This window comes from Pecten maximus, chromosome 2, assembly GCF_902652985.1.
Source record: "Pecten maximus chromosome 2, xPecMax1.1, whole genome shotgun sequence".
Taxonomy (NCBI): domain Eukaryota; kingdom Metazoa; phylum Mollusca; class Bivalvia; order Pectinida; family Pectinidae; genus Pecten; species Pecten maximus.
Window position 1 is genome coordinate 10,032,719 of NC_047016.1, and position 19,978 is coordinate 10,052,696.

Here is a 19,978-nt window from a genome sequence, read left to right on the forward strand (position 1 = left end):
CAAAATTACAGCAATTCCCGAAGTTTAATATCTGCATACTTATAAGCGATGCCAAAGTTTGTAAGTGAGTCTGCACATAGATCGAGATACTGTATAGTTGTTTAATTTCGCGGGGTGAAAATTTCGCGTTTTTCTGTTCAGGACTATTTCGCGGGGAGAAAATTTCGCGCATTTTCAATTTCTTACAAAAATGAATTAGTACGAGTTATCTTTCTTGACATAGGTATCACATACATATTATAGTGTAACCATTCGTAACTCCTCGGGGGATTATAAAGGTTAATACGATACCCGAGTAAACCAGCGTGAACAAAGGACAACCACAGATAAGAACAGGTAAGGATTACAGAGTGAATTGTGTTCATAATTAAAATCATTTTGCAATTGTGAGTTAGCGTTGTGTCTCAGTTTTCTGTAATGATTTGGAACGTGTAGACGTACATATGGAGAATTGGTTGAAATACGGGAAACTTGGAGTGAAACCTCCATCATCTCCACTTTTACCTGATCCATGCAATGTTGCAGAGGCCGATCCCGATCTTGCAGTCGTTTATACGAAATGTAACACTTAAAACAGACAACAACTGTTCTTTTGTTTCAGAACAACTGTCAATTGCGACCCATTTAATTGAGCTTTAGATTGCTCAGTATCTGACGATTGATGAATTTGAAGTCAGAAATCAATGACCTCATCAGACAGAATTTTCGAGTTTAATTTAGCGTCTATGTGCATGTCCAGAGGTCCAATTAAGTTAAACAAAGCATTTGTAAGAAGAAAGCTACTGTTCACATTTTTAAGTCCTGATAGTTCGTCATTCGCATGTGACTGCACATGTCAATGAGACGGCAAGAGGGCCACAGCGTCCCTTTCCGGTACTGATGTTGTTGCCGGAATGTTTCTGTTAGAATACTGGTGATGCTTTTGCACCACATGACGATGATGTTGATACATTGACAGAGCTCTCACCATGTAGCCTTCCTCCTTCGTCTGTTTGAAAAGCTCTGTCACAATCTCTTCAATAGTGGAGAAACGGGAGCCGACATCAGATAAATAATTTATTATCAAGGAATCGTTTGCCATGTTGCCATTGATTGTTTGTATATTGTGTCATGACATTGTTCATATCTGGAATCAGCTGAGGTGTCGATGTCGCCTCGATGTATGTACTCCTGCGTCTGCCTACCAATGCATTTTGTATGGCTGCCACAATTTCAGAAAACGAATATGATGAAAAGTATCGGCGATACCAAAACAACTTAACAATCCTGCTCTAGATGCGCTGGAGTGAATAAATGGCTATTCTCAATTTCTAAAGATTTTTTTTCTCGGAAGGATACAAACCAAATCGAATGACTTTGTAGTAATACGACCTTTAAGAAATAACTTAGAAGTTGGCTGAAATCATTGAAAATCCAACTGTTTGTGTTTGTTGTGTTCTTCATTGCATCTCAGTTATTCCAGAAAGGAGCTCAGACGAATCACTAAAAGTGCCAAGAAACATACTACGTATATTGAAACCGCAAATGGAAACAAAATGTAGAGCACGATTATATATTGCACCTCATGGTATAATAATAGACCCAGCACAATGTACAATGATATATAGACACGCGTGCAGCAAATCTATGGGAAAAAAGAAACGTGAAGTCACATATTTACAAATTTGCATACACATGAACCTTTGTAAAAATACCCTCCAAAAATGTAAAGCCATGCGTAAACAAATGCACATGACATGCAAACTCGCGTTGAACTTATTAAGAAAATCAAGAACTCGCATGACAAAGCAAAATTTCTTGTGAAAGTCATGTTAACTCCCATGCACTAAAATTCGGATATTGCCAATCCAGTTGTACCGAAGACATGGATCATGATACTGAATGTAAATTATCAGTCATCTTGTAAGACTGACCGGATACACCAAATCGCGTTGAAAACTAAGATTCATTGTTTACATCATATTTTTTTTATTATGGGTCATTTGGGCGGATATACTTCATGCGTCCTTATGACATAACCTATGTCCAATAATAGTAGTCCTAGAAACTGTAAGCAAAATCTTATCGAGAAAGACAAATTAGGTCACGTGAAAGTGGCAGCCAATCGTACGCCCTGCAGCGCGGCCCCTCACACAGAGTAGATGTACTTGCGCATACTAATAGCAGATAAATGAACACCGTCCTAATAACGCAAGCATTAGGTCCGTATGTCCCCGATAAAAAGAATATGGAACCAATACGACGTTTAAGATAAATACTTCCTTTGATGACATATTGATAATAAATTTCAACAGGCGTTAGTCTTCTCGTATTACGGTAGAACAACTGCATCAACCAACTCGTGCAAACCTAAACACACCAACAACCATTGGGCTATGGAAAATAGATTGAGATACATATAATTAATATCACAACCTCCAGTCTAAAGTAGAACAGCACTAGGTCCAACTCCTGTATAATAATTCGATAAGCGTAAGGATGACGGATTCTACCATCACTTTTCCTAACACAACGAATGTTTACTCAGTCTTGGTCAAACCAAGGAATCCAACATGGAATCTTCGAAGACGTCTAATAAAACTGTGACCCGGCACGAGAACTGAACTTCATCTTAATACACAATCAGCTTGATTATATCAAATATTGACACATCCGCACTTTCTTACACCATGTTGTCGTCTTCAGCTTCTGATTTTGATCTGCTGCTTCATATTTAGTGTTCTTCATTTAAAGACATATCAATTCGCCAAATTGTTTTGCTTGGCCGCATCACACAGCCTTAAACAGCCTCCTTCCGTAGTGTTTTTCGGCATAGCCGTATAATATTCTTTTGGCCCCGGATATGACGCGACAGGTGACATTACTGGTCAAGATGAAGTATGTGATTGGCCAATGTAGCGGTAGATGCAAAATGTAGATATGCAGTTAAAAACGAAAGAAAGTTAAGAATGAATGCAAGCTGAATAAGTTGGTTGTATCTTTTCAAATGACAGATTAATAAGATTATATTCCTGATTCAAATGCAGTCTTATTATCACCAAATATGATTCAAACCGACATTATTTTGTTACCCGTGCTGAAATGCATTTATTAGTTCATTAATTTATTTCAACAGCAGATTTACATTATAATCACCTGCAATAAAACTATGCCGTTCATCTTTTTTAAAGATATTTCTTGTTACCTTTAATTGACCTGACTGTGACTTTTTGTTATATATTATTATATATTTTGCTATATATTTTCCATTTCAAATTCAAACAATGACAAAAGGATTTGACATCAGACAGAGCCTACATCACAGTGTAGTACAAGGGAGGCAACTCATATACAAACTGCATTCTGTTTACTAAAACCTTGATAAGTTCTTTAAAGAAAAATGTTTATATACAGAAAACCATTAAGATTATACAGGCAATTTGTAAGTATTAGGTTTGTTAGAGTTTCCTCATCCCAACAGGTACAGGCCAAACAATCACTTTCAATAGGCCATCTCTGATAAAGTCAGAAAATCAACCACATCAAATAATTTACCTTTTTTGAAATTGAATTTGTGTGTGTGTGATTTTATCATTAATGTTTAAACTAGTTTGTATATAAGTTGATACCAATCTCCCATCTCCAAAGTAATAGTAATGAGTAATATAATTGTACTATTGACAATAAATCCTAATCTATAATTATCTTCACACATTTATGGAATGAGAAAGGAAAACTTCCAAAACCAACTTATATATCATCAACTATATCACCATTTGAAAATGTCAGTCAAATAAGTAAGATACACATGCCGATATGTATTATATACATGTATATAGTAATTCAGCCAACTGTAAATAAGTTTGACCTCTTGTGATAAAATTGGAAACAGCATTGTTGTTTTCATTTTCATTCAAATGTTCACAACCATTTAGGGCAGCATCATGCATGACATTTTGGTATAATGTCACATGGAGATATGTAAAGTTCAAACATTCAAAGAAAAATTGTGATTCTGTCTCATAACCACATGAGCATAATCCATAATCCACTAGGTGGTCGTTGTGGGGTCATAGTTTAAATTACTACAACCACTCCTTAGTTGACATACCAATATAATAAAATGTTGATAGCTCGTCTACCTGTAAACTTAATTGATATAAAGTCCTTTTATTTGAGTATTGGACTAGAGATATGATTTTTTAGAACTAACAGAGCAATCAGTTACTACATCTGGATCAATATTATTCACCAAACGTCGATGGAATGAAACTTTTAAAGAAGCCGCCAGTTCGACAATGTAGGGGATCAAATATTCTACTAGCACGAAACGGATATCTATCTAGAGGTTGGTCATACAAATGGTACACAACAATTCCTTCAAGTATGTTGACGTTTATCATTCATAATTCTATCCATCTTTAATAATTTGTGTTGTTTTTCTTCTATGATCAAAAGGAACCTATCCTAGCTTTTCAGATAATACTTCACGAGGAGTTCCTCTACGCAGATTGTACAGATTCAAGTAAATATTTCAAATACATCGGGCAGTTATCCCTTACAACATCAGCATATTATCCCATACAATATCGGCATATTATCCCATATATCATCAGCATATTTTCTCGCACCTCGGACAGGGACATCTCACGTGATACCCAGTGCTAGATTTTTCTATCTCGTCCGATCTGTCTGGTACCTGTACGTGAGTTTTGGCGGAATTTTAACCCATTCATGTATTCATCCGCGCAAGTGACGTAATACTCTCGAATCGGTGAACAAGTGCACAAACCGCAATGCAGTATGTACTATGCATTGTTTGGTTGGTTGTTGTTTATTATTTAAATAATAGGTACCGATTGATCATTGTTTTTCTTCTTTGATATAACCGAACTATATTTTTACGCGAAAGGACTGAATTCGAAGCGCAGATGAAGTGGTTAATCGGCTTTGAACCGGCAGGCCCCAGACGGGATACTCTTACACTCTAAACGCATATATAGATGGGTTGTTATTATACAACTAGATATATGTAAGAGGTGCGAGAAAAAAAAATTACCTGTAAGTGATCGAGATCGGGTTATCTCAGTCTCGGGCTAAGATTCTGTAACATCCCAACCTCGGCTAACGCCTCGGTTGGGATTATGTTACAGAATCTTAGCCCTATATATTTTACTTACCGATATTATCCCATACAACATCAGCATATTATCCCATACAACATCAGCATATTATCCCATACAACATCAGCATATTATCCCATACAACATCGGCATATTATCCCATACAACATCAGCATATTATCTCATACAATATCGGCATATTATCCCATACAACATCAGCATATAATCCCATACAATATCAGCATATAATCCCATACAACATCAGCATATTATCTCATACAACATCAGCATATTATCCCATACAACATCAGCATATAATCCCATACAACATCAGCATATAATCCCATACAACATCAGCATATTATTCCATACAACATCAGCTTATAATCCCATACAACATCGGTATATTATCCCATACAACATCAGCATATTATTCCATACAACATCAGCATATTATCCCATACAACATCAGCATATTATCCCATACAACATCAGCATATAATCCCATACAACATCAGCTTATAATACCATACAACATCAGCATATTATCCCATACAATATCGGCATATTATCCCATACAACATCAGCATATAATCCCATACAACATCAGCATATAATCACATAAAACATCAGCATATTATCCCATACAACATCAGCATATTATCCCATACAACATCAGCATATCCAAGAATAAATGGTTGTAAGTGTTTTTCTATCAAAATCCGTTTTCGTCATTCTTAATATAATTATTCTTTATCTTTTTGACAGATGTCATTAATATGTTCATCCATTTAGTATCATCAAGCCAAGATAATGGCGACTACGCGTTACTTTGACAGGCTCATTGTCAAGATATAAACATGTATCTGGATTATTATGATTCTATCTTATTTGGGTTAAGTTATATATCCAATCTCTGAGCCTAGTTCTCTTTTTTTTTTGATTTTTTTGATTTTTCAAGATTTTTTTCATAAATACAAAACATTTGAAACATACATGCACACACATTCTCACTCTTACACCCACAGTAGCTATACTCATGATTCATCATCATCATCATCATCATCATCATCATCATCATACCTAATCAAACATCATCATCATCATCATATCAGCATCATCATCTTTATCATCATCTTACTCCTCCTCATCATCGGTTCATCATCACCACCATCATCATCATCATCATCATCATACATAATCAAACATCATCATCATCATCATATCAGCATCATCATCTTCATCCATTCATCATCATCATCATCATCATCATCAAAAGAATCACACTTAATCATCATCATCATCTATCATTATATCATTATCCATACATAAATTATTATCATTTTTTTCATCACAATAAAACATCATCATCCTTATCATCACACAAAAAACATCATCTTCATCACGATTATTTTAAGCTTGAACCACAAGCCTCGCATCTACTTACATCATTTACATATTAATTAACATACATACATAACCTAACCTAAATTTATACAGAGTGAGAAGGAAGCAGACAGACATACCATCACACAGACAAGACAGACAGATAGACACAGACAGACGCACCATTACACAGACATACACACACACACACTTCGACACCGACAGACACACACATAGACGCACCATCACACAAGACAAAACAGACACACGCACAGACAGACGCATAACCGGACACACCATCACACATAGAACGCACACACACAAAGACAGACAAAAATAAACATGACTGAAGCATGGGAGAAAATTTCTTTAAATGGTAAAAATAAAAAGTAATGGAAAGGAGCTAGAACAGGCGATGTCAGTCTTTGGGGACCTAAAGCTATATATGCAAAGAGGAACTATCTTTTTCAGATGACTATAAATCTAGAACAGGTTTCCATTTCTTCCAATTGAGTTCAAATTGCCTTTTAATTTTCTCACTTTTACTGTAATTAATGTATTGTTGAATAGAAAAATGATCTTTGATGACATTAATAAGCGCATTAAGATTTACAGAGTTGCTGAGACATCTAGTTTTATAAATATAATGCTTGATAAGAATTAAAATTTCGTTATCAACATTACTGCAGTACTGTGATACTATACCAAACAGGAAGGATTCTTTATTGTAAGCAAACGGAATTAAAAGTATATCAAGTAGTGCTTCAAATCTCTGTAATAGTGTCTGAACCTCTTGGCATTCCCATAAGCAATGCACTATTGTTTCACGCTCCATACAACATAAGTTACATAAAATACTAGGACTTAAGTTTATTTTAAAAAGGAACGTGTTTGTTTGAGCCTATTTCTCAACACTGGATACATCATTAGTTTTGAACCTTTTCAAGTTGATAAATAATCAGTTACTGTATATTAAGAGGTATTATCAGCAGGTTACTTTATAATTTTAGCATTAATATCATTGGTTTAAACATATTTCATTGCCTTAAAATGAAAAAAAGGATTAGGCACAAATTCTTACAACTTAGTTAGCATTCCCCTAAACTTAAATATATTTTACATACATCAATGCTGTCTTAACATGAACATTTAAATATAATTTTAGATTAAATGAATTGAATTTACAAAATAATTTCTTGTAATTTGCTGACAGTTGTTTCTCTCTACCCTGAACTACTCGAGAGTATTAACCAAGGTTTTCACACAAAAACAATTTTGCAATCAAGACTACTACAAACGGTTTGTATCATTAATGTATTTACATACAAAGGTAGAAGTTTTACTATTTTCTTCAAAAGTGATAACTTGATTTCCCCAAAGAAAAGTGTTTGTGTCAGTTAGAAGGATCTCTGGAAGCTTTAGATTCCTAAGATTTCTTACCATGTGATTTCTTACAATAGAGTAGAACAGTTTCTACTTCCCCAAGTAAACAAAGGATTATCACTGGTTAACTCTATAAAGGGCACATTGCAGAGTATTGCATCCACTCCTAAGTCTATTGTGTAAAATTTTTCTATCTCCTACTGTTAAAAAAATTAGAATAGAAACAATATCATGTTGTAAACAGCTTTTAAATGCAAGAGACCGAGAAGTCTTTATGGAAAAGTTAAAGAAATTCCCATGTGTAGCTCAGTCCTGAATCTTGGGATAGTGAAGACATTTTGGTTACGAGTAGGATATGCTGATGTTTCAGAACGGAGCCTAGGAAGGAGTTTAACAGATAATTTGGTGTCATTTTATTTTTTAGTTTGAAAAGTGTTGATAGACAATAGCATTGATATACAATAAAAAGATCATGGGACCGAGGACCAATCTCTTTATCAAAAGGATGATGAATTAAGAAAACTTGTTGGATAGACCTCGTTTTATTATTAATATTCAGAACATCTTTTTGCCAATGATTTCTGTAATTGTTCAGTGTCTTATTGTCCTTCCTGAAATTGTAGCTTGTGTGAGTAATTGATGCTTTCAAACAGAGCTAGGAGATCGTATCAAATCGAAAAGATGTAACACAATTCTAGGCGTGGTGCAAACACGAGAGAATTTGACAGATATAAAGGACAAAAGGTCAAATTATAATTATGATTTAATAGTGATCGAACAATAATGTTACACATAAGAAAAGTGATCGAATTTTGACATTACTTCTTCCCCAGACTAGGAGGTCTTACTGTGGGTGGTTCTAAAACTGAAACAAAACACAAAATTTAATTATGCAAAATCATGTTTCATGACTCCCGTGTCGCGAGCCACGCTGCGATATAAAGCCTCTTCTCCAACATACAGTCAGAAACTATACAAACTGTCTTCGCGCATGGTTTTATAAAATATGAATAGCACTAGTAATTAGAATTTATATGAATAGAAGATATGCGATCAACTTATGAAAACATATGCTCTTTATAGCAACGTGTGTATTAAGATCTGCTGCTTTAGAATGGGGAAATCTGCGTGTATGCATTGACAGAATCACAAAACAATGTATAAGGGGATGGTACTTACTTTGGCATACTTTGCATGTGTTTCTACATTTTTCCGCGGCCCATTTCGGGTAGGCCATACAATCATGTGGAATATGAAATGAACTACACGTGTTCAGAGTGTCGACACACAGGGGCTGAGTTGTGGTTGGCCCGCCTAGAAGAAGATCATAGGTCACTCAATCTATTTCTCTCAATAGTATAAGGTGTTTTAATTACAGATTTAACTAAGCTGCATTGGTGCAGCTTCATTTGTTCATTCGAATGCCAGCCGTGACAGAAGTACCATAGCGTACCTAAATATTGGTCACATGACCACATATCATTACCTTCATGACTTACACTAACACAGCCTGACGTACCTTGGCAGATACCACACGTCTGTCTACATTTCTGGGAGGCCCACTTAGGAAAGTCGAGGCATGCCTTGGGTATGTCGAATGTGTCGCAGTAGTCCAATTCATCTAAGCAGGGAGGTGGTGTAGTGGTAGGTCCACCTGGTATCACACAAGCGAGATAGCTGTGTTAGTCTGACCATAGTTTTACAAAAAATGAGAAAAGCATCAAATACATCGAAATCCCCCCTAATTTCAGATTTTAAGTTGGCATTATTTTTGTCAAAAACGTTTTCTCTTAATACTATTATGTCACCTTGTCAGATAATGCTCTTAACAGAAATTTTTATAGCACAGGTGTACAAACTTTTATAAATAAAACAAAATAAATTGCAACAGTGAAAAGGGTAGCATTGGTAAGTAGGTTAACAACAGCAGCATACAATCTGAACGGACACTTAGGGCTATTAAGGATAAAGAAAGCACAATATCATATCTTCCTAAAAAAAGAAAATCTTCTGAATCTTACCTAAACTTGGAAATTGCACTGAAATAAATCAAACCTGAAATGGCTTCTGCAACGGACTCATAGTTAAATGTTCAATGTAACATCGCAATGAAATCACTGCCCTACCTTGTACTCATTTACAGCTGAGTCGACTAGAAGACAACAGAGTACAGTATCTTGTTGAAGAATACAACGCAACGCCTATGCCGGACCTGAACACGAACTATAGCAACCATTCGGTCACATAGTCTGACCACTAGACCACAAATTTGCAGAAAATTGTGCTATTACAATGGGGGTTTTATATATGCTGCTGAAGCACAACGCAAATCTGAATTTGTAACAACCTCAAAATTTGAAACGCGGTATATGTAAACCGTGAGTCCGGATATATAAACACAAAACGCGCTTACATGTCTATTAATTAGACATGTTAGCACATGTTACTCCTATACACAAACACAAAACAACATGCTAGACCTTAATAACCACACCGCCACGCAACCCTCCTATACTGTGACATAGAACTGTCGACAATGAGAGAAAAATCTCCTATACTGTGACATAGAAATGTCGACAATGAGACATAATCTCATATACTGTGACATGGAAACTGTCGACAATGAGACAAACCCTCCTATACTGTGACATAGAAAGTGTCGACAATGAGACAAACCCTCCTATACTGTGACATAGAAAGTGTCGACAATGAGACAAACCCTCCTATACTGTGACATAGAACTGGCGACAATGAGACAAACCCTCCTATACTGTGACATGGAAAGTGTCGACAATGAGACAAACCCTCCTATACTGTGACATAGAACTGGCGACAATGAGACAAACCCTCCTATACTGTGACATAGAAAGTGTCGACAATGAGACAAAATATCCTATACTATGACATAGAAAGTGTCGACAATGAGACAAACCCTCCTATACTGTGACATAGAAAGTGTCGACAATGAGACAAACCCTACTATACTGTGACATAGAAAGTGTCGACAAAGAGACAAACCCTCCTATACTGTGACATGGAAAGTGTCGACAATGAGACAAACCCTCCTATACTGTGACATAGAAAGTGTCGACAATGAGACAAACCCTCCTATACTGTGACATGGAAAGTGTCGACAATGAGACAAAACCTCCTATACTGTGACATGGAAAGTGTCGACAATGAGACAAACCCTCCTAAACTGTGACATAGAAAGTGTCGACAATGAGACAAATCCTCCTATACTGTGACATAGAAAGTGTCGACAATGAGACAAAACCTCCTATACTGTGACATAGAAAGTGTCGACAATGAGACAAACCCTCCTATACTGTGACATGGAAAGTGTCGACAATGAGACAAACCCTCCTATACTGTGACATAGAAAGTGTCGACAATGAGACAAACCCTCCTATACTGTGACATGGAAAGTGTCGACAATGAGACAAAATCTCCTATACTGTGACATAGAAAGTGTCGACAATGAGACAAAATCTCCTATACTGTGACATGGAAAGTGTCGACAATGAGACAAAATCTCCTATACTGTGACATAGAAAGTGTCGACAATGACACAAACCCTCCTATACTGTGACATAGAAAGTGTCGACAATGAGACAAACCCTCCTATACTGTGACATGGAAAGTGTCGACAATGAGACAAACCCTCCTATACTGTGACATAGAAAGTGTCGACAATGAGACAAACCCTCCTATACTGTGACATAGAAAGTGTCGACAATGAGACAAAATCTCCTATACTGTGACATAGAAAGTGTCGACAATGAGACAAAACCTCCTATACTGTGACATAGAAAGTGTCGACAAAGAGACAAAACCTCCTATACTGTGACATAGAAAGTGTCGACAATGAGACAACCCCTCCTATACTGTGACATGGAAAGTGTCGACAATGAGACAAAACCCTCCTATACTGTGACATAGAAAGTGTCGACAATGAGACAAACCCTCCTATACTGTGACATAGAAAGTGTCGACAATGAGACAAACCCTCCTATACTGTGACATGGAAAGTGTCGACGATGAGACAAACCCTCCTATACTGTGACATAGAAAGTGTCGACAATGAGACAAACCCTCCTATACTGTGACATGGAAAGTGTCGACAATGAGACAAACCCTCCTATACTGTGACATAGAAAGTGTCGACAATGAGACAAACCCTCCTATACTGTGACATGGAAAGTGTCGACAATGAGACAAACCCTCCTATACTGTGACATAGAAAGTGTCGACAATGAGACAAACCCTCCTATACTGTGACATGGAAAGTGTCGACAATGAGACAAAACCTCCTATACTGTGACATAGAAAGTGTCGACAATGAGACAAACCCTCCTATACTGTGACATAGAAAGTGTCGACAATGAGACAAACCTCCTATACTGTGACATAGAAAGTGTCGACAATGAGACAAACCCTCCTATACTGTGACATGGAAAGTGTCGACAATGAGACAAAACCCTCCTATACTGTGACATAGAAAGTGTCGACAATGAGACAAACCCTCCTATACTGTGACATGGAAAGTGTCGACAATGAGACAAAACCCTCCTATACTGTGACATAGAAAGTGTCGACAATGAGACAAACCCTCCTATACTGTGACATAGAAAGTGTCGACAATGAGACAAACCCTCCTATACTGTGACATAGAAAGTGTCGACAATGAGACAAACCCTCCTATACTGTGACATAGAAAGTGTCGACAATGAGACAAACCCTCCTATACTGTGACATGGAAAGTGTCGACAATGAGACAAACCCTCCTATACTGTGACATAGAAAGTGTCGACAATGAGACAAACCCTCCTATACTGTGACATAGAAAGTGTCGACAATGAGACAAACCCTCCTATACTGTGACATAGAAAGTGTCGACAATGAGACAAACCCTCCTATACTGTGACATAGGAAAGTGTCGACAATGAGACAAAACCCTCCTATACTGTGACATAGAAAGTGTCGACAATGAGACAAACCCTCCTATACTGTGACATGGAAAGTGTCGACAATGAGACAAACCCTCCTATACTGTGACATGGAAAGTGTCGACAATGAGACAAACCCTCCTATACTGTGACATAGAAAGTGTCGACAATGAGACAAACCCTCCTATACTGTGACATGGAAAGTGTCGACAATGAGACAAAACCCTCCTATACTGTGACATGGAAAGTGTCGACAATGAGACAAACCCTCCTATACTGTGACATAGAAAGTGTCGACAATGAGACAAACCCTCCTATACTGTGACATAGGAAAGTGTCGACAATGAGACAAACCCTCCTATACTGTGACATAGAAAGTGTCGACAATGAGACAAACCCTCCTATACTGTGACATGGAAAGTGTCGACAATGAGACAAACCCTCCTATACTGTGACATAGAAAGTGTCGACAATGAGACAAACCCTCCTATACTGTGACATAGAAAGTGTCGACAATGAGACAAACCCTCCTATACTGTGACATAGAAAGTGTCGACAATGAGACAAACCCTCCTATACTGTGACATGGAAAGTGTCGACAATGAGACAAACCCTCCTATACTGTGACATAGAAAGTGTCGACAATGAGACAAACCCTCCTATACTGTGACATAGAAAGTGTCGACAATGAGACAAACCCTCCTATACTGTGACATGGAAAGTGTCGACAATGAGACAAACCCTCCTATACTGTGACATAGAAAGTGTCGACAATGAGACAAACCCTCCTATACTGTGACATAGAAAGTGTCGACAATGAGACAAAACCTCCTATACTGTGACATAGAAAGTGTCGACAATGAGACAAACCCTCCTATACTGTGACATGGGAAAGTGTCGACAATGAGACAAAACCTCCTATACTGTGACATAGAAAGTGTCGACAATGAGACAAACCCTCCTATACTGTGACATGGAAAGTGTCGACAATGAGACAAAACCCTCCTATACTGTGACATAGGAAAGTGTCGACAATGAGACAAAACCCTCCTATACTGTGACATAGAAAGTGTCGACAATGAGACAAACCCTCCTATACTGTGACATGGAAAGTGTCGACAATGAGACAAAACCTCCTATACTGTGACATAGAAAGTGTCGACAATGAGACAAACCCTCCTATACTGTGACATAGAAAGTGTCGACAATGAGACAAAACCCTCCTATACTGTGACATAGAAAGTGTCGACAATGAGACAAACCCTCCTATACTGTGACATAGGAAAGTGTCGACAATGAGACAAACCTCCTATACTGTGACATGGAAAGTGTCGACAATGAGACAAACCCTCCTATACTGTGACATAGAAAGTGTCGACAATGAGACAAAACCTCCTATACTGTGACATGGAAAGTGTCGACAATGAGACAAAACCCTCATACTGTGACATAGAAAGTGTCCGACAAATGAGACAACACCTCCATACTTGTGACATTAGAAAGTGTCGACATGAGACCAAAATCCTCCTATACTGTGTACCATGGAAAGTGTCGACAAATGAGACAAAACCTCCATACGTGACTACAAAGTGTCGAAATACAAACCCCCCAAGTGCAGGTGTTATAGAATCTTCCATATGTTACTACAGAGAACCCCCCAATGTGAATGAAACTGCGACATGTTATATAATCCCTTACTGTGACACAGAAAGTGTCGCAGTAAATATCACACCCCCATCGTGACATGATTTAAAAAATCGTCCTATCGTGATACACAACGTTCCTGAGAAATCACACCACAGTGCACATATTTCGACATAACTTCCATACGTGATACAGAAGGCGACAATGAGCAATATACACAAGGCAAGTGCAAAGAGTACAAATCTCCTATTGTTACATAGAAAGTGTCGACAATAACACCCCTCACTGTGCTGTAAATCTCACTATGATACAAACCCTCCAGTTAAATGTCACAAACAAACCCCCCAAGTGACATAAGTGTCGCTAGACAACCTCACTACTTTATACAGGAAGTTCAGATGAGACACACAACATCCACTGTTACATAAACTGGCACTTATACTGTGACATGGAAAGTGTCGACAATGAGACAAAACCCTCCTATACTGTGACTAGAAAGTTGTTGACAAATGAGGACAAACCTACTATACTGTGACATAGCAAAGTGTCGACAATGAGACAAACCCTCCTATACTTTGACATAGAACGTGTCGACATGAGACAAAAACCATCCTATACTGGGTGACATAGAACTTAAAAGTGTCGACATGAGACAAAAATCTCCTATACTGTGTGACATAGGAAAGTGTTGACAATGAGGAACAAAACCCTCCTATACTGTGACATAGAAAGTGTCGACAATGAGACAAACCCTCCTATACTGTGACATGGAAGTGTCGTACAATGAGACAACCATCTCCTATACTGTGACATGAAAAGTGTCGACAATGAGAAAAACCCTCCTATACTGTGACATGGAAAGTGTCGACAATGAGACAAACCCTCCTATACTGTGACATAGAAAGTGTCGACAATGAGACAAACCCTCCTATACTGTGACATAGAAAGTGTCGACAATGAGACAAAACCCTCCTATACTGTGACATAGAAAGTGTCGACAATGAGACAAACCCTCCTATACTGTGACATAGAAAGTGTCGACAATGAGACAAACCCTCCTATACTGTGACATAGAAAGTGTCGACAATGAGACAAACCCTCCTATACTGTGACATAGAAAGTGGCGACAATGAGACAAAATCTCCTATACTGTGACATAGAAAGTGTCGACAATGAGACAAACCCTCCTATACTGTGACATAGAACTGGCGACAATGAGACAAACCCTCCTATACTGTGACATAGAAAGTGTCGACAATGACACAAACCCTCCTATACTGTGACATGGAAAGTGTCGACAATGAGACAAAATCTCCTATACTGTGACATAGAAAGTGTCGACAATGAGACAAAACCCTCCTATACTGTGACATGGAAAGTGTCGACAATGACACAAACCCTCCTATACTGTGACATGGAAAGTGTCGACAATGAGACAAAACCCTCCTATACTGTGACATAGAAAGTGTCGACATTGAGACAAACCCTCCTATACTGTGACATGGAAAGTGTCGACAATGAGACAAACCCTCCTATACTGTGATATGGAAAGTGTCGACAATGAGACAAACCCTCCTATACTGTGACATAGAAAGTGTCGACAATGAGACAAACCCTCCTATACTGTGACATAGAAAGTGTCGACAATGAGACAAACCCTCCTATACTGTGACATAGAAAGTGTCGACAATGAGACAACACCTCCTATACTGTGACATGGAACGTGTCGACGATGAGACAAAACCTCCTATACTGTGACATGGAAAGTGTCGACGATGAGACAAACCCTTCTATACTGTGACATAGAACTGGCGACAATGAGACAAACCCTCCTATACTGTGACATGGAAAGTGTCGACAATGAGACAAAACCTCCTATACTGTGACATAGAAAGTGTCAACAATGAGACAAAACCTCCTATACTGTGACATAGAAAATGTCGACAATGAGACAAACCCTCCTATACTGTGACATGGAAAGTGTCGACAATGACACAAACCCTCCTATACTGTGACATGGAAAGTGTCGACAATGACACAAACCCTCCTATACTGTGACATGGAAAGTGTCGACAATGAGACAAAACCTCCTATACTGTGACATGGAAAGTGTCGACAATGAGACAAACCCTCCTATACTGTGACATGGAAAGTGTCGACAATGAGACAAAACCCTCCTATACTGTGACATAGAAAGTGTCGACAATGAGACAAACCCTCCTATACTGTGACATGGAAAGTGTCGACAATGAGACAAAATCTCCTATACTGTGACATGGAAAGTGTCGACGATGAGACAAACCCTCCTATACTGTGACATAGAAAGTGTCGACAATGAGACAAAATCTCCTATACTGTGACATAGAAAGTGTCGACAATGAGAAAAACCCTCCTATACTGTGACATGGAAAGTGTCGACAATGAGAGAAAAATCTCCTATACTGTGACATAAAACTGGCGACAATGAGACAAAATCTCCTATACTGTGACATAGAAAGTGTTGACAATGAGAAAAAAAAAAGTCTTCTTTACTTTGACATACAATGTATATGGTGTTTTACAGAACGCTACTGTAAATGTCACACTGCAGTGCACGTTTTTTTTTTTATATATATAATCTTCACTATCGTTATTCACAACGCTCCTGTAAATATCGCACCCCAATGCACGTGTTTATATAATCTTCACTATCGTTATACAGAACGCTCGTCTAAATATCACACCGCAGTGCACGTGTTTATATAATCTTCACTATCGTTATACAGAACGCTCCAGTGAATATCACACTGCAGTACACGTGTTTATATAATCTTCACTGTCGTTATACAGAACGCTCCAGTAAATATCACACCGCAGTGCACATTATTTATATAATCGTCACTATCGTTATACACAACGTTCCTGTGAATATCACACCACAGTGCACATTATTTATATAATCTTCACTATAGTTATACAGAACGCTTCAGTAAATATCACACGGCAGTGCACGTGTTTATATAATCTTCACTATTGTTACACAGAACGCTCGTCTAAGTATCACACCGCAGTGCACGTGTTTATATAATCTTCACTATCGCTATACAGAACGCTCCAGTAATTGTCACACCGCAGTGCACGTGTTTATATAATCTTCACTATCTCTATACAGAACGCTCCAGTAAATATCACACCACAGTGCACGTGTTTTATATAATCTTCACTATTGTTTTATTTACTGTGACTAATCTTAATTATTGTACATTTTCCATTTGACCTTGACTGACCTTGACAGACAGCACAGGAGGCTTGGCAATGCGTTGTTGTCCAGTCAAAGTACGGAGAGTCCGAGCTACAGATGGTGGAGTCGTGGTCAATGTAATCCTGACAGTTTGGGATAACGTCGTGGCACCCTTGGTTTGTATCTACATGTGACGACAGTGTTGTCAATAAATAAAATTCGAGCTTTTAACTTATATTATGTTTAGTAAAACAAAGTACTTACCGCCCTACGTATACATATTGAATAGGTAGGATATGTTTAACCCACTAGAAACATATACCGTATGTTATGTCGTAATAATAATGGAAAGATACGTTTTAAGAAAAATAAATCGCTTCCCGATGTCTTTGGCTTGAATCAGTTCAGAATAACATCATGAGGTAGGATCCTGGCTAGCACCATTTTAAGTGATATTGGCTTCTTTCCGCCGTTGTGGTAATTTACCCTTCGAAATGGATTAATCCAAAATAGTCTGATGAAGGTGACAGTGTAGTCATCGAAACGTCGCACAATTAAATATTATATTGGTTGTGTCACATAACTACTATCATATGGCGGACCCATCTTCTGGTCAATTGAATTCACAATAACGCAAACCAGTCAAGTTTAACTTAATCAACAGAATAAACTGTTTAATATCAATATGTCAAACAACTTCATTTGTTGATTTTTGTCATATAAATATGATGAATAGTGTAATGCTTAATGATATTTTTATGATAAAATCATGATGGAACTATAACATTTATTAGTGTGGTACCTACCGCCAGGAGATGGTGCTTGTCGTTCATCTTTCTGGACTTCGTGATATCTACCCTGTGTAAACAAACAAGAAAACGAGTAGATATAACGTGATTAGTTCTGTATGTAAGTATCAATACAACATAGATTGTACACACATTGTTTCATGTATTGACGACACAGCAGTTTTCTTCATTGCCATACTCACATGTACCCTGAAACAAACCAGCTTGGAGAGGGGGAGAGGACAGAAGGTACAGTAACTAATAGACTAGTTAAGATAAAAATGTTTAGTGACATATGGATATTCTTTACATTAACATTTATTTTGACAAGTTCTCTGCTTTTCATTGCTCCGTACTTGTAGATATTAGGGAATATTATCACAGACCCATTTATTACTATTACAAAATTATAGTTGGAAGTTATTTAGTTTTTTTATTCCTTCAGATATTAACACTTAAGAACAATGACTTCTCTCCTACTATTCCAGCTGACGAGCATTCAAGTTAGATAATAAACTTGTTTTGATATTGGCTCTGAAAAAAAAGATCGCTAATTATGAATATTTTTGTTACTGTTCACCCGAGGTCGTAGGCTTACTTTCAGCAGTCATATATTAGACCGTTGTCTCTGATATTTCGACGATTATTCTTTTAAATACTGTTTGATTACGTTTTCAGTTTCAAACCTTGATAAACCATACCAAAAAGCACCACACACTATGCTTAAAAGTTACCTCGGCGAGTATAAACAGGAACGAGAAGACTAGCCACGTATTTGCTGCCATGCTGAACTTCAACTGTCTGGAGAAAGGAAGTCAGATTAATGAGCAGGGCATTTTATACAAACAAAAAATATTCCACACGCCTTGACCGATAACTAAACATGTAGATGTCTGTCTTTAGGAAACTGATAACAATGCTGTGTGTAATATAGATAAGCGATGATTTGAATGTCGTGAAAAAACATAGTCTATTATATCGGTTAATGATCAGTCATGCACATTAGTTAATTAAACGTACATTGAACAGTGAAAATAAAGAGCTGATGTTTCTGAATTATGTCTGTTAGCTTGTCTGTATTTACCTTTAGAAAACGGCGGTTTGTAAGAACTAGTACAGACGTTCGATATAAAAAGTTGAGTGATCTGTGACGTCACGGACGTGATTCTGACAACTGATAGATTATATAAAACGACCACTTGTAGAGTCCGTGTTTCTCTAATGAACAATGTAATCTTATATAGTAGGTAAGAGGACTGTCGTAAAAGATTTGTTAGCTTGATTATATAACGGTCAAATTGGGAAATCAAAATATCATCCAAACAATCTGTATCATATGATATGGTTGATACTTGAATTTCAAAGCCTAAAAATATGATTCTGAATATATGTCAACGATTCGTTTTCAATTGTACAAGCTAAGTTGAACGGTTTCGAATTCCAATGTAATATGTTATTAAGCTGGAAGATGTTTTTGATAAAATGCGATCCAGATAAAACGGCAGT

The 19,978-nt window shown here is 37.5% G+C and overlaps 1 protein-coding gene across 1 annotated transcript; it reads right to left on the minus strand.

Annotated features, from left to right (window-relative positions):
• Window positions 1–8,616: 8,616 nt before the first annotated feature.
• Window positions 8,617–19,696, minus strand: LOC117341058. The gene is made up of 7 exons (XM_033902888.1): window positions 19,557–19,696; window positions 19,207–19,273; window positions 18,491–18,542; window positions 17,731–17,868; window positions 9,391–9,525; window positions 9,051–9,185; window positions 8,617–8,736 (listed from the first exon to the last, which is right to left on the minus strand). The coding sequence occupies exons 2-7, from the start codon at window positions 19,255–19,257 to the stop codon at window positions 8,690–8,692; spliced, it is 558 nt and encodes a 185-aa protein (XP_033758779.1). The 5' UTR covers window positions 19,258–19,273; window positions 19,557–19,696; the 3' UTR covers window positions 8,617–8,689.
• Between the last annotated feature and the right edge of the window lie 282 nt (window positions 19,697–19,978).

Coding starts and splice junctions, on each gene's coding strand:
- LOC117341058 (XM_033902888.1), bottom strand. CDS start 19,257: ATGGCAGCAAATACGTGGCTAGTCTTCTCGTTCCTGTTTATACTCGCC. Junction 17,869..18,490: donor ACAAGCACCATCTCCTGGCG/GTAGGTACCACA, acceptor CGTCACATGTAG/ATACAAACCAAGGGTGCCAC. Junction 9,186..9,390: donor GACGTGTGGTATCTGCCAAG/GTACGTCAGGCT, acceptor ATCTTCTTCTAG/GCGGGCCAACCACAACTCAG.